Raw genomic sequence first — 14,347 nt, 5'->3', positions numbered from 1 at the left:
TTTTGCCTTTAGAATTCTTGCTCTGGTTATTTTCTTTTAAATCACTTTACATTCAATGTATTATTCACTGATAATTTTATGAATGTGTGCTACCCATTCTCAAAAGCATATCTGTAGTGATTATTTTCCATGCAGATCAGATGGGTTTTTAAGTATAAGCAACTGATGACTTACTTCATGTAATTGTCTTTTTGTCAAATATTTTTAAAAATGTCTTAATATTAATGACTGTATTCTGCAATATGGTTTACAAGCATTATAATTTTTGGTCCTCATAGCAAATCTTTAGTTTTGGCACTGTTAGTTTCATTTTATAGATGAAAAACTGAGGCTTACAAGGTCTCTCCTATGTAGGAAGTGAGTAAGTCCAGGCCTATCTGTGTAAAGACCAGCTCTTAGCCATTGCAATATATAATAACTCAGGATGACTCTAGTTCAGCAACATTGGCTCCTTAAAAGTGCTGAATCATGGTAAATTCAGAACTGCACTATTTTATAACCTAGTTCTTTACAGAATATGGTGATAGAACTTTAAGCAAAAGGCAATACAACATGAAGAAAGCAAGTGGTTCCCAAGGGCCCAGCAATATATTGGCAGACCTAGGATTAATTGTTAGAATTTAAGCCCCTTGGCTTGCTTACAGCTCTCATTTATTTGGACTTTTCATTCTAAACTTGAAGGCCAAATGCTGATATATATGAGAGCATTAAATAGTCATATGTTTCATGTTATATCACATTTATGCAAAATAAACTGTGAGACAATTATTTTTTCTTCTTTCCTTCTTTCCCCAAATACAGTGGGATGCACCCTGCTTTTATCCGAGAGTTCAGCTCTGTGGCTTGGATTTATCGCAGCCGTGTCTGTCTTTGATCTCCGTGTTAACTAGAAGTCAAGGGAAGACATGAGGAGGTTTGTTTACTGCAAGGTGGTTCTCGCCACTTCACTGATGTGGGTTCTCGTGGATGTCTTCTTACTCTTGTACTTCAGTGAATGTAACAAATGTGATGACAAGAAGGAGCGGTCCCTGCTACCTGCGCTCAGGGGTAAGCACTCACAAAGCAGATGTTTCTTTTATACAGATAAGAACGGTGGTGACTCATGGTAAAACATGACATTTCAAAATAAGAGTTCTGTTTCTTGACTTAGAAGAGCATTTGGGCAGAATTGTTAATGTACATTAAGCTATGGTAAAGCTACTTTACTTTTCTTGGCCTCAAGTGTTTTGTTGGAAGGAATGAGGAATTATCTCACCTCTAAGGTACCTTCCAATTCTAATAATTCCAACATTGTGTGACTGTAGTGAGCATTCAAATTGGACAGAATTTTAAATTTAGTCTTTCAGAAGCATAAGCCTTTAGAGATCAAGAATATAATGTAAAAAAGGAAAACTACTGAAGTGAGATGGTGAAGAAAGTAGCAAAATGAGACTACATTACAGCCCTCAAAACTTCCAAAAGCAATAAAAGAAGGACACTTTTTTAAAAAGCAAAACATGTCGGTGGCTAGATTTAACTTGTGGGCTATCAGTTTGCCATCCTAAGTTAAAGGCAAAAGATAATTTTAAGTGTGTTAAAAACTCATTTTCACTCAATATTCCCTCTTAAGGAACCAGTGTCAGTGACTAGATAAGCATGAAGGTAAAGAAACACAATAATTTATATAAATGGTGATTTATTAAATATAGTCATTCATTTCCTAAAGTTATTCCATGGAATTTTTCTATGTTTTCTTTTGGCTTAAATGTCATTAATTTATTTCTGAAATACTCCTAGTGAATGAGTGCTTCTAAAGTACTTGAGCATGCTTGAAATTAGTTTTAGTTTTTGTTTTGTTCAGTTGCTAAGTCATGTTTGACTCTTTACAACCCCATGAACTGCAGCATGCCAAGCTTTCCTGTCCTTCACTGTCTCCCTGAGTTTGCTCAAACTCATGTTCATTGAGTCAGTGAAGCCATCCAACCATCTCATCCTCTGTTGCCCTCTTCTCCTCTTGCAGCATCAGGCTCTTTTTCAATGAGTTGGCTCTTCCTATCATGTGGCCAAAGCTTTGGAACCTCAGCTTCAACATCAGTCCTTCTAATGAACATTCAGGGTTGATTTCCTTTAGGTTTGACTTCTTTGATCTCCTTGCTGTCCAAGGGACTCTGAAGAATTTTCTCCAGTACCACAGTTCAAAAGAATCAATTCTCGGACACTCAGCCTTCTTTATGGTCCAACTCTTTTATCTGTACATGACTACTAGAAAAACCATAGCTTTGACTCTACAGACCTTTATTGGTAAAGTGATGTCTCTGCTTTTTAATACGCTGTCTAGGTTTGTCATAGATTTTCTTCCAAGGAGCAAGTGTCTTTTCATTTCCTGGCTGCAGTCACTATCTGCAGTGATTTTGGAGCCCAAGAAAATAAAATCTGCCACTCTTTCCAATTTTTCCCCATCTTTTAGCCACGAAGTAATAGGACTAGTTGCCATGATCTTCATTTTTTGAATACTGAGTTTTAAGCCAGCTTTATTACTCTCTTTCACCTTCATTAAGAGGCTCTTTAGTTCCTCTTCACTTTCTACCATTAAGATGGCATCATATGCATATCTGAGATTGTTGATATTCTTCCATCTTGATTCCAGCTTGTGAATCATCTGTACTGGCATATCGCATGATGTGAAAATTGTGAAAATGAAATTGTTAGTCATTCAGCCGTGTCCAACTCTTTGCAACCCCATGGACTATAGCCCACCAGGCTCCTTTGTCCATGGGATTCTCCAGGCAAGAATAATGGAGTGGATTGCCATTCCCTTCTTCAGAGGATCTTCCCAATCCGGGGATCAAGTCCATATCTCCTGCACTGTAAGAGTACTACAAGAAAAAAGTTGCAATGATCTGAGAGAATAGCATTGAAACATGTATATTATCACATGTGAAACAGATCACCAGTCCAGGTTCAATGCTTGAGACAGGGTGCTCAGGGATGGTGCACTGGGATGACCCAGAGGGATGGGATGGGGAGGGAGGTGGGAGAAGGGTTCAAGATGGGAAACACATGTAAACCCATCACTGATTCATGTCAATCTATGGCAAAACCCACTACAATATTGTAAAGTAATTAGCCTCCAATTAAAATAAATAAATTAATTAAAAAAATAACAAAAAAAGAAAAAAATTGCAAGAAGACTGGAGTGGGTTGCCATTTCCTTCTCCAGGGGATCTTCCCAAACTGGTGACTGAACCCACAACTCCTGCATTGGCAGGTAGGTTCGTTACCACTGAGCCACCTGGGAAACTCCTTCACATGATGTTCTGTGCATTTAGGTTAAATTGTCAGGGTAAAAATATACAGCCTTGACATACTCTTTTCCTAGTTTTGAGCCACCCCATTGTTCCATGTCCAGTTTTAACTGTTGCTTCTTGACCCACATATAGGCTTTTAAGGAGACAGATAAGGTGGTCTGATTTTTCCATCTCCTTAAGAATTTTCCACAGTTTGTTGTTATGCACACAGTCAAAGGCTTTAGTGTAGTCAATGAAGCAGAAGTAGATAATTTTATTCTCCTTGACTTTTTTTTTTTTAACATTTTTAAACATTTTTTTCTTAAAAATCTAGTTTATATTAATTCCTTATATAGCAAAAGTTTTTTTTATAAGCATGATGAAATGTAAACTTTGAAGCCCAGTTGATATATTTGTACCTTTTGGAAAAGTGAATCTAATTTACTGACTTGAGGTTTCCATTCATTAAATAAATGTATTTTGCTTCTAATATTATAGATATTTTTGAAATTATTTATTAATCAAAATATTCTAAGAAAGAGAATTTCACTGATACTATCTGATTGTATGAGTAGGGAAATTCAGAAAAACATTTCCAAAAATTAATTTTTTGTTGAGTGATTTTGTTGGATGTCTTTAGTTTACTTTGCAATAATACTCTGGTCCAGCTGGATAAATTATGATTATCTTCTTTTCAAAATGAGTCTAATTCTTTCAGTAGAGTTTCTGACTAGTACAAAAAAATTGAGAGAAAGTAATATGAAAGTGACTGAGCCTAGACCCATTTAGATAGTTTATATACATTTTTTATGCCCTTATATTAGAATTATTCAAAGAGGAAAACTTTATGAGTCCATCAGTTTTTGATAAATGAGCATGGGAATTGATTTTCTGATCTTTGGTTAAAATCACAGAATAAATCGGCCTTCTCTGCTTGTTAGAACTGGTTGAGCAGCTGCTTGGCTGAAAGTGGAAGTGTGATTTGATGGATCACATCAGTTTAGTATGATAACTTGGTCATTTGTTGAACTGAGACATCTAGATTGGTCACAAAAAATTTTATGATCTGATTCAGCAAAACTATGACAGCCTTTTCTGGAAGTACCTAAAGAGCAGTTTTGCTGATTTAAGTTCTTAATGTTCAGTTTCAAATCTCAAAATGTAAAATTTAATGATGCAAGGCAGAAATAGTAATTTTTCCTTGTACTTAAAATGTAAAATTAAACTATATTCTCTTTACTTTTAATACTTCTTTAATGTTATACATTAATATTTGTCTTGAAAAAGTGAAAATTAGGCTTTCTAGTTTTAATTTCATCTTCTATTGTTACTCATTATTTCAGAATATTACTTTATTTAGGAACTCATGCTGTATATTTAAAATAATATTTTATTTACATGTAGATGATATTGTACAAAGCTCACTTGGCTGAAATTTTCAGGTTCTAGATATGTTAAAAACAGGATTTTTTGACCAAAAAAGTTGATCTTTCTGGACGTTTTTGTCTCCATTATTAAAATAAAGGCTTTGGACTAGGTAGTTTCTAAGATGTCTTCTAGTTCTAAATTTTAAACCACTTATAAATACCCAATATTAGCAAACACTCTGAATTAACTTTTGAGATATGTTCATTTATTTACCAAATCATCAATTATTTAAGTGCTTCTCAAGTTAACATGTTGTATATCTTAAACTTACTCAAAGTTATGTGTCAATTATATCTCAATTATAAAAAAGAAGAACATAGTCTGGTAATGGGCAAAAAACAAGAAACAATCCCAAGTATAATCACCTTAGACTTCATAGGGGGCATTACAAGATAGATCACCCCAAGGTTAAAAATCCAGCTTTATTGACCAACCTGGTCCTCAAGTCTCTCCATGAATTATTAATAGCGGTGTGACTTTTAGCAAATTCCTTAACAAAATCTTGGTGTTCCATTTAAGATGAGAACCTTAAAGTCAATAAATCTTACTTCACAGAGCTGCCTTGAAAATTAAACATGATGACGTAATAAGCCTCGCAGTGGAGTGGTAGCTCCTGCTGACCCTTTATCAGTGTCTGTTAAACACTGTGAAAGTAATGAAACATCTGAATGGACTCCACCAGGCTCTGCCGTCCAGGCTGAGTCAGGTCCACAACCCGGGGAAGTTATTCTGGGTATAGCCCCCCAAAAGGAAGTGACTCTTCAAAAAAAATGATGGACTATATATATAGTTCCATCACTAAGTCACCTCTGATTCTTTGTGACCTCATGGATTATAGCATGCCAGACTCCTCTGTCCTCCTCTATCCCCCAGACTTTGCTCAAATTTATGTCCATTGAGTCAATGATGCTATCTAACCATCTCATCCTCTGCTGTCCTCATCTTCTTTTGCCTTCAGTCTTTCCCAGCATCAGGGTCTTTTCCAATGAGTTGGCTCTTTGCATCAGGTGGTCAAACTATTAGAGCTTTAGCATCAGTCCTTCCAATGAGTATTCAGAGTTGATTTCCTTTAGGATTGACTGGTTTGATTTCCTTGCTCTCCATGGACCCTCAAGAGTCTTCTCCAGCACATAGTTAATACTAAAAATTTCTTTCTCTCTCTGTCTCTTTCAGTAAAAATGTAATTTAGAAATGATTACAAAGCACAGAGAGTATTGGGATGAGGAAGAACAGTGCTCTGAGTAGAGCATCTAGGATATTAGAAATGGATCTTGAGTACTAGCTAAAACTTCATAGAGACTGTGACATTTAAACTGAGGTCTAAAAGATAAAAGTAGGAAGTAAATAGTTAAAGAAGAAAACACTAATTTTTATGGAATTATAAAGATAAAAGAACACCCAAGATACTTCTGAAGGGAAAACATACAGAGATCTTACAAAATTTGAGTAATCAGGACTGTAGTATTTGCACAAAGGGTAGCCCAAGTGCCCAGAGGAACAAAATAGAGATCCTAGAAGTACACACACATGTTTGGAACATTCAGTATATGACAGAGGAAGCACTGCAAATCAGTAGGGGAGAGAAGAGCTCTTCAACAAATACAGTGAAAATCGTGGTAATATGCATGGAAAATAGATGAAACTGGATGCTTAACTCATGTCATAAACCAAGGTACACTTTGGAAGTATTAGAGTCACAAGAAAACTTTACTTTTAGCAGAAAATAAAATAGGCATTTTTAGGACTCTGAATTAAGGAACAATTCTGAAGTACTATACAACATCATTGACCATAAAAGATACTATTGATAAATTTGACGATATTAAAATTCAGGAAGTTGGTTCACTTGCATATACCTTAAAGAAAGTAAAAAGAGAGATAAACTGTAGAAGATGTTCAAAGAACATGTAGCTGAAAGATTGTCAAATATATATAAATAACTCCTATTATTAGTAAGGAAAGCCCACATAGTCCAACAGGAAAAAATGCACAGGAACTAAGCATAAACGGGCATTTCTTGGAAAAAGAAACACATATAACAAAAAAGAAAGCTATGATAAAATACTGAACATTGATTGTGAGAGGGAAATGCAGGCCAAGACTACAATGATATATTTATATACATTCAATTGGCAAAAATTAAAAAGGTTGCTAATACAAATTGTTAGAGGTGATGTATCTTCACTGTTTTTAATAGTAACTTCAGGTAATGGTTTGACATTGCAGTGGATATCTAAAAATTCATGAATGAACAAGAATCCATAGTCATATACTTATAAAAATCTTTCCACATAAGCAAATATTTTATAGTTCTACTGTTCATAAAAATAAAAGTTGAAAATAATAAGCCAATTAATGCAAAAGCTGATGAATGAATAGAGGTATGAAATGTAAAAGAATAATATATTTTAGTCAAAATGAATGAACTACAGCAATTTGCACCAATATGAATTAATCATGATAATACAATAGTAAATTAAGTATAGAAGTTATATCTTTCAGAGATGATATACAGCATGGTACAGTTTTATAAGTTAAAATCACCTTAGTTTTTCAAATGCATACTTTAGAACTGTATAGAGATGCATCAAGACTTCATATAAAGCAAGTAAAGCTAACTGTGAACATAAATTTAGGATCTTGCTTGTCATGTATCGGCGCAACAAGTGCATGGGGTCGGAGTGAGTATTTTGACTGAATATGGGGCATTTCTAGGGTCCTAGCTGTGTTTTGGATGTGGGTTTGATGTGTCTATAATATAGACAACTAAGTGAGTGAATAAGAACCATTGAATGGGTTTGAAAAAAAGGGGAAGCCACTGAATGAGTTTAGAATACAGCAGACATGATTAGCTCTGTGTTGTGGAAAGTTCATGTGTGGAGAATAGATTGGGGAATGGACAACTGTACGGGGAGGTGGGGTAGGTAGTGGTGGCGGCCTTTCATGAGTTCTGTGCGGGAAGTAAGGCCTGCTTAGAGCATCGTAGTGCCAGTGAGATGTGAGAGAAGTGGGTAAAATAAGGAGATATTTGAGATACAGGATTAAGAGACCTGGGTGCTTGACAGACTCTGGTGGGTGGAGGAGCTGGAAATGTCAAGGACTAGTTTCAGGTTTCTTGCAGGGCATTATTTGATCCAGTTTCTTGATAGGTGAGATGTAGGAGGAGTTGAGGTAGATACTGAGTCTATTTTGTATGTGTCGCGTTTGAGACATGTGTCAGGCAATTGAATGGAATTGTTCAGTAGGAAGTTGACTACATTAATAAACTCTAAATACCAGACTTAAAAACCATCATTTTCTTTTTCTGAGATGGATTACATTCTTTTCTTCCTTATTAAATGGAGTATATTGAATAGAATTGAATCTTTGCTTCTGAGTCAGCATTATCATTTTGTATATCTATTATTGAGTGACACTATAAAAATGATTATTTTGAGGGACTTTCTGGGAGCACAAAGACTTGTTCTAATATTAGATACAGGGCCATGAATCCTTTTCCTATTTTCTAAAGGAGTACCTTTGGGTAACATAAGTTCTTGTTAGGGGAGTATAGCTCTTTTATGCCACTCTGGGGCCGCCTAGAGCTAAAATGAGCTGACGGATATTTCTGACTCCTAACTGGTGTAGAATACTAAGTGGTGCTGCTCCAGAGTTGGAAGAGTTAGAATAGCTATTTGAGAGAGTAGGTATTTAAAAGACCAATGTTGCTGCAGTGCACCTACAAAAGCTTTGGGGTTACGTGGCCGGTCTGCATGATCTCTGTCCTCTGGCTCCTTCACTAAGAGTCCATGTCCTTAGGCAAGTTAATTTCTCTCTCTGGGCCTCAGTCACCACGTGTAAAATGAAATAAATATGAATCATGGTTTTCAGTCATGAAAAAGTGTTCTTCAGTTGTATCTGACTCTTTGCGACCCCATGGACTGTAGTCTGCCAGGCTCCTCTGTCCATGGGATTCTCCAGGCAAGAATACTGGAGTGGGTTGCCATTTCCTTCTCCAGAGGGTCTTCGCAACCCAAAGACTGAACCCGGGTCTCCTGCTTTGCAGGCAGATTCTTTACCATCTGAGCCACCGGGGAAGCCCCAGTTTTCATGCTCATTTCCAAATGAAAGATTATGTTTCTAGCTATTTTTTCTCAATAAAACTATGGAAAATGAACTATTTTGTTCAGTCCATGGAAAATGTATTGTCTGCTAGAAGAAGTGGTGATGTGGAAGTGACATGGGGAGAGAGCTGCTTAGCAACCCCAGGAGAGCCTTCTCATCACAGAGGACAAAGGGATATAAAATTATGATATTCAAGTAAGGAAGGAACCTCCCATTCTTTAACTGATCCTGAATATTGAACATATTACACATACTTAGGAAATGAAAGAAAACTTACCTTCAAAAAAAAGGGAGATGAAAGAATATTTACGAAAGAGTTGTTGCTAGTATGTAAACAAAGATAAGTACATTAGCCAACAATAATAAAAATAAGTATAAACTATGATTATTCTAAATTATGTATACATGTTAACTTAATTATCACACAAAAATGTGGCGACATTCTTCTTCTTTTACATATAAGTACACTGAGGCAGAGTGAGCCTATGAGGAAATCTCTTCTATGTTTTTCTTTTACTCATGTACACAGTATTTCTAACACCAGACGTGTTGACTTTTCCCCAAACAATTCTCTGCAACACCAGCTTGGTGTCCTCCAAGTCTGACACTGTCGACCTGTACTGAGCATCAGACCCCACAAGTCAAGGACTCATCCCACAAGGCTGCCCCCACTTCAGACACCAATTTCGGATCCCATCTTGCCCTCAGTACTTCTGAACAACCAGCTGTCAACTGGCACATCCATGACCCCTTCTTGAGTTTGATAATTTGCTAGACTGCCTCCCAGAACTTAGGGAAACACTTATTTACATTCACCAGCTTATAAAAGTTATAATAAAGCATCTGTGTGAAAAGCCAGATGAAGACTTATATAGGTTGAGGTCCAGAAAGTCATCAAGTGCAGGAGCTTCTGTGCCCTTGGAATTGGGATACATGACCTTCCTGTCATGTAGATGTGTTGAACAACATAGAAACTCTCTGAACCCCATACTTCTCAGATTTTTATGGAGGTTCCATCATGTAGGTATGTTCAGTATCAGCTCAGTCTCCAGCCCCTCTCTCCTTCCTGGAGGATGGAGGGTGGAACTGAATGTTTCAAGTGTCTGATCATGCCTTGGTCTTTCTGATGACAAGCCCCATCTCAGAGCTATCCAAGAGCCCAACCTGAATCATCTCATTCGAACAAAAGATGCTCCTATCACCCAGGAAATTCCAAGGGATCTAGGGGCTCCATATCAGGAACCAGGAACAAAGACCAAACATCAGATGCTCTTAGTGTATAACTTAGGAAATTATAAGGGTTAGAGTAACTCTGAGCCAGGAATTGGTGGCAGAGACCAATACCTATCTTCTATTGTTTCACAGTGTGATCAAGAGGAAGTGAGAAAAATTTAACAACCAATAGAACAGAATTTGGTTATTGTAGTGTAAGTTCAGTAAAGGACTTTGTTATCACTTAATGCCAGTTTTCATTGGAATTCAAGTGTCATGCTTTCATTCAGATACCAATATGGAGCACAGAGTCTGACAATTTGAGTTGAGAGTTTTGTCTTCACTCTCAGAGGCATCCAAGACTGACCAAATCTCTCTAGCTAGTAGGATATATAAATCACGGTCAGGAAAATATTTCCTAGGTACCCTTCTTGTTTCAGATCATTTATGAATCAGTATTGCCATATCTGACATTTTAATGTTTTGCAAAGTTACTTTCATGCCCTTGTGTCCTCCAAGGTCTTCTTGCTGCTGCTCTGAACTGGGGTGGGAGGGGGGGAATCAAGAAAATGAATGGAATTGTTGACTGCAATCTTAATTCCATCCCTGCATGTTTCCCTTTAGCCCTGCCCGGGAGAAACCCTGGTTTCTTCTCATAAATCTGGGGATACAGGTAGCCTTGCAGGATCTTGGTTGTTGGACCAGGGATGGAACCCCCGCCCTGGCAATGAAAGCACTGAATTCTAATCACTGGACCACCAGGGAATTCCCTCTTTTGTTTCTTTCTAGGTAATCTCTTCATAACACTAGCATCTAGCCTTGTAGTCATTTATTAAATAGAAAATGCTTGTTGACCTTGTTTGATTAATCTTTAGTGCTTTAAGGGAGAATTCTCTGTGTAGGTGTGAGAGGAAACTGAAAAGCAGTGAATTAAAGTGTTAAAACTAGGATCACTTTTTTCTTGTTTTTTAAAAATATGGCTTCACCTTTAATGGGGGAGGGTAGAAGAGCATACGGAGAAGGCAATGGCAACCCACTCCAGTACTCTTGCCTAGAAAATCCCATGGGCATAGGAGCCTGGTGGGCTGCAGTCCATGGGGTCACGAAGAGTTGGACATGACTGAGCGACTTCACTTTCGCTTTTCACTTTCATGCATTGGAGAAGAAATGGCAACCCACTCCAGTGTTCTTGCCTGGAGAATCCCAGGGACAGTGGAGCCTGGTGGGCTGCCGTCTATGGGGTCACACAGAGTCGGACACGACTGAAGCGACTTAGCAGCAGCAGCAATAGCAGAAGAGCATAAGAGATTACAATGTATTGGAATTGTTCTGAATAAATTTTGATGACTACTGGGACTTTCAGGTGATAATATTTATAGTCATACAAAAGGTAGGACATACAGGCTCAATCAACTTGGAATAGGACATATAAATGTCCCAGATAATTTTCAATTGAGTTTATAAGTAGTACTCAAAAATTAATAGACTCTGTAAAATTTTGACCTTTGATATTTACTTTTGCCTTACATAGTTTTGTTCACAATTCACTCTGCTCCCTTCTCCAATCCAGACAGACATATCAGTGTCAGGAAGAAAAATACATTGTAATAATGAACAATTGTGAGGTTTACTGTGGCAGCTGCTTTGTATATACTGTTTCAGTTAGTTCTCACAGGTGCATTGAGTGTAGATACGATTGTTACTCTCATTTATATATAAGAGACTGAGATATGAAAGGGTTAATTAATGTCCCCAAGGTCACAAAACTGAGAAGTGGGAAGAAAGGGCTCTCAGCCTGGTTTGTCAGACTTTTGAGCTCAGTATATTTAAACCACAATGTTATGCTGTGTCCCTGACTCAAGTGTCTGGATTTCTTTAAGGCAAAATAATCATAACATTTACATACTATTTATAAAGTAATTACAAATAGTGTGATATTTCTGGAGGACAAAGAAAGAGGTGGCCACTGACCTTGGGTAATAATATGTCTTATTTAATTATAACTTATGACAATAGTACTCTGGCAAACTTACCTGTCTGAAAGGTAGGCTTTCAGACTTTAGTAATTTTGTATTTGTTGAGTTGTTACAGTATACTGATTAATTTAGGTTGCAATTTTCCTTAGCAGTTTCCTTTGGAGCGAAGCCTCTTAAGTCTTACAAAGAATGATTAAAAGTTGTAAACAGCAGTAAAGCACTATTTTTTCTCAGAAATTTAACAAGAAAAATTGAGATAATTTTTCATCCATTTATTTGTTAAAAGTACTGGTGTAGGTACTATGAAATATACAAAGCTTAATCAAATAGAACATCTGTCTTGAAGAATCACACAGTCTACTAGAGACATGGCATGTACATAAATAACTACATTACAAAATAGAAAATGGTAACTGCTATAAGAGAGATACCAAGTAAATTGCTATGAAAGGCCCCCAAAGTATATTAATTATGTGGACATGTGAAAATTGGGAGGGAGTGGGTATCAGGGGAAATAAATTATCAGAAGAAGGCTATTGGCTTTCTCAAAATGAGGATATAAGAAATCAGTGAATTGGTTGATTGGGGCAGAATCAGACATAAAGAGGATTTACAGATTTTAGGTTGAAAGTTAAGATAAAGAGAGATTTTAAAGGACTTTAAGTGCTGGGGAAATGAATTTTAATTATCTTCTCCAGGAAATGGGAAACTGTTGAAGGTTTCTGGAGAAGGAAAGATGTGTTTAGCATCAGATGAAGTTTAGAAGGAGAATGCAGTGTTGTTTAGTACATGTGCAAGATAGCACTAAGATATTTTCAGCCACTAAAGCTTTATTCATTAATTAAAACCATTTAAATTAGATGGCAATTAAAACCTCTTGAATATTAAGTCATTTAAATTCTTTATTCTGAAAATTAATTGGTTAAAAACAAGAAAGTTTTCTGTTTTGTAAAGTCGTGTTTAGAAACAGTTTGAAGAAGTAAATACTCATATCTTTGCTTATTAGTATGAAATAAGATGAGCCAATTCACTCAACACACAATCTGAAGGCTTGATTTGTGTCAGAGCTGGAGATAGGAAAGTAAAGAATCACTCTTATTTTAGAAGGAAATGTCAGCATATAAATACTGTGCTATCAGGAGGAGATAAAATATACAAAATAAAGAGAAAAACATCAGTAAGACAATACCTGTCTTTTGAGGGCAAGTTCTAATTTTCAGTTCCATAAAGATTAGAGTTGATTGAAGAGAGAATGAAGGGCAAAGCTTATTACCAAATAGTCCATCAATAAAATGGAAATGGACATATTTTTATTTCTACCCATTGGAAATCATGGGCACTAAAGGGCTGTGTTGCAGCAGAGACAGCACACATTGTATATGCTCAATTAATAACTGTTGAATGAATAAAAAAATTAATGCATGATCTTTGTGGCAGATTTCTGTTTTCATGATAAGAGACAATCGAGTATAGGTGGATAATTAAGAAACTTGAAACAACTGTATTATCATGGCAAACGTATTTTATTATGGTTACTCTTTCCACACAGAGTCCAAACTTTTTCTTTTATCTTTCATTGTCTCATAAAATTTGATCTCACACACTATCAAAGTAATGCTCAAAATTCTCCAAGTAAGGCTTCAACAGTATATGAACTGTGAAATTTTAGATGTTCAAGCTGGATTAGAAAAGGCAGAGGAACCAGAGATCAGAGTGACAACATCTGTTAGATCATCAAAAAGCAAGAGAGTTACAGAAAAAAATCTACTTCTGCTTTATTGACTATGCCAAAGCATTAGACAGTGTTCAATTCAGCTCAGTCACTCAGTTGTGTCCGAATCTTTGTGACCCCATGAACTGCAGCATGCCAGGCCTCCCTGTCCATCACGAACACTCAGAGTTTACCAAAACCCATGTCCATTGAGTCGGTGATGCCATCCAGCCATCTCATCCTCTGTCGTCCCCTTCTCCTCCTGCATGCAATTTTTCCCAACATCAGGGTCTTTTCAAATGAGTCAGTTCTTCACATCAGGTGGCCAAAATATTGGAGTTTCAGCTTTAACATCAGTCCTTCCAGTGAACACCCAGGACTGATTTCCTTTAGGATGGACTGGTTGGATCTCCTTGCAGTCCAAGGGACTCCCAAGAGTCTTCTCCAATACCACACTTCAAAAGCATCAATTCTTCTGCACTCAGCTTTCTTTATAGTCCAACTCTCACATCCATACATGACCACTGGAAAAACCATAGCCTTGACTAGACAGACTTTTGTTGACAAAGTAATGTCTCTGCTTTTTAATATGCTGTCTAGGTTGGTTATAACTTTCCTTCCAAGGAGCAAGCATCTTTTAATTTCATGGC

At 36.7% G+C, this 14,347-nt stretch overlaps 1 protein-coding gene across 1 annotated transcript in view; it reads left to right on the top strand.

Moving 5' to 3' along the window:
• The window catches only part of GALNT13 (polypeptide N-acetylgalactosaminyltransferase 13), a 557,108-nt gene that overhangs the window by 36,039 nt on the left and 506,722 nt on the right, over nt 1–14,347 (top strand). The window contains exon 2 of the mRNA XM_061135076.1: nt 802–1,047. Coding sequence (XP_060991059.1) covers nt 906–1,047 — 142 coding nt within the window. The 5' untranslated portion in view covers nt 802–905. The remainder of the gene's footprint in view (nt 1–801; nt 1,048–14,347) is intronic.

The sequence above is a fragment of the Dama dama genome, chromosome 33 (genome assembly GCF_033118175.1).
Source record: "Dama dama isolate Ldn47 chromosome 33, ASM3311817v1, whole genome shotgun sequence".
Classification (NCBI taxonomy): Eukaryota; Metazoa; Chordata; class Mammalia; order Artiodactyla; family Cervidae; genus Dama; species Dama dama.
This window is presented reverse-complemented; position numbering and strand designations above follow the sequence as displayed.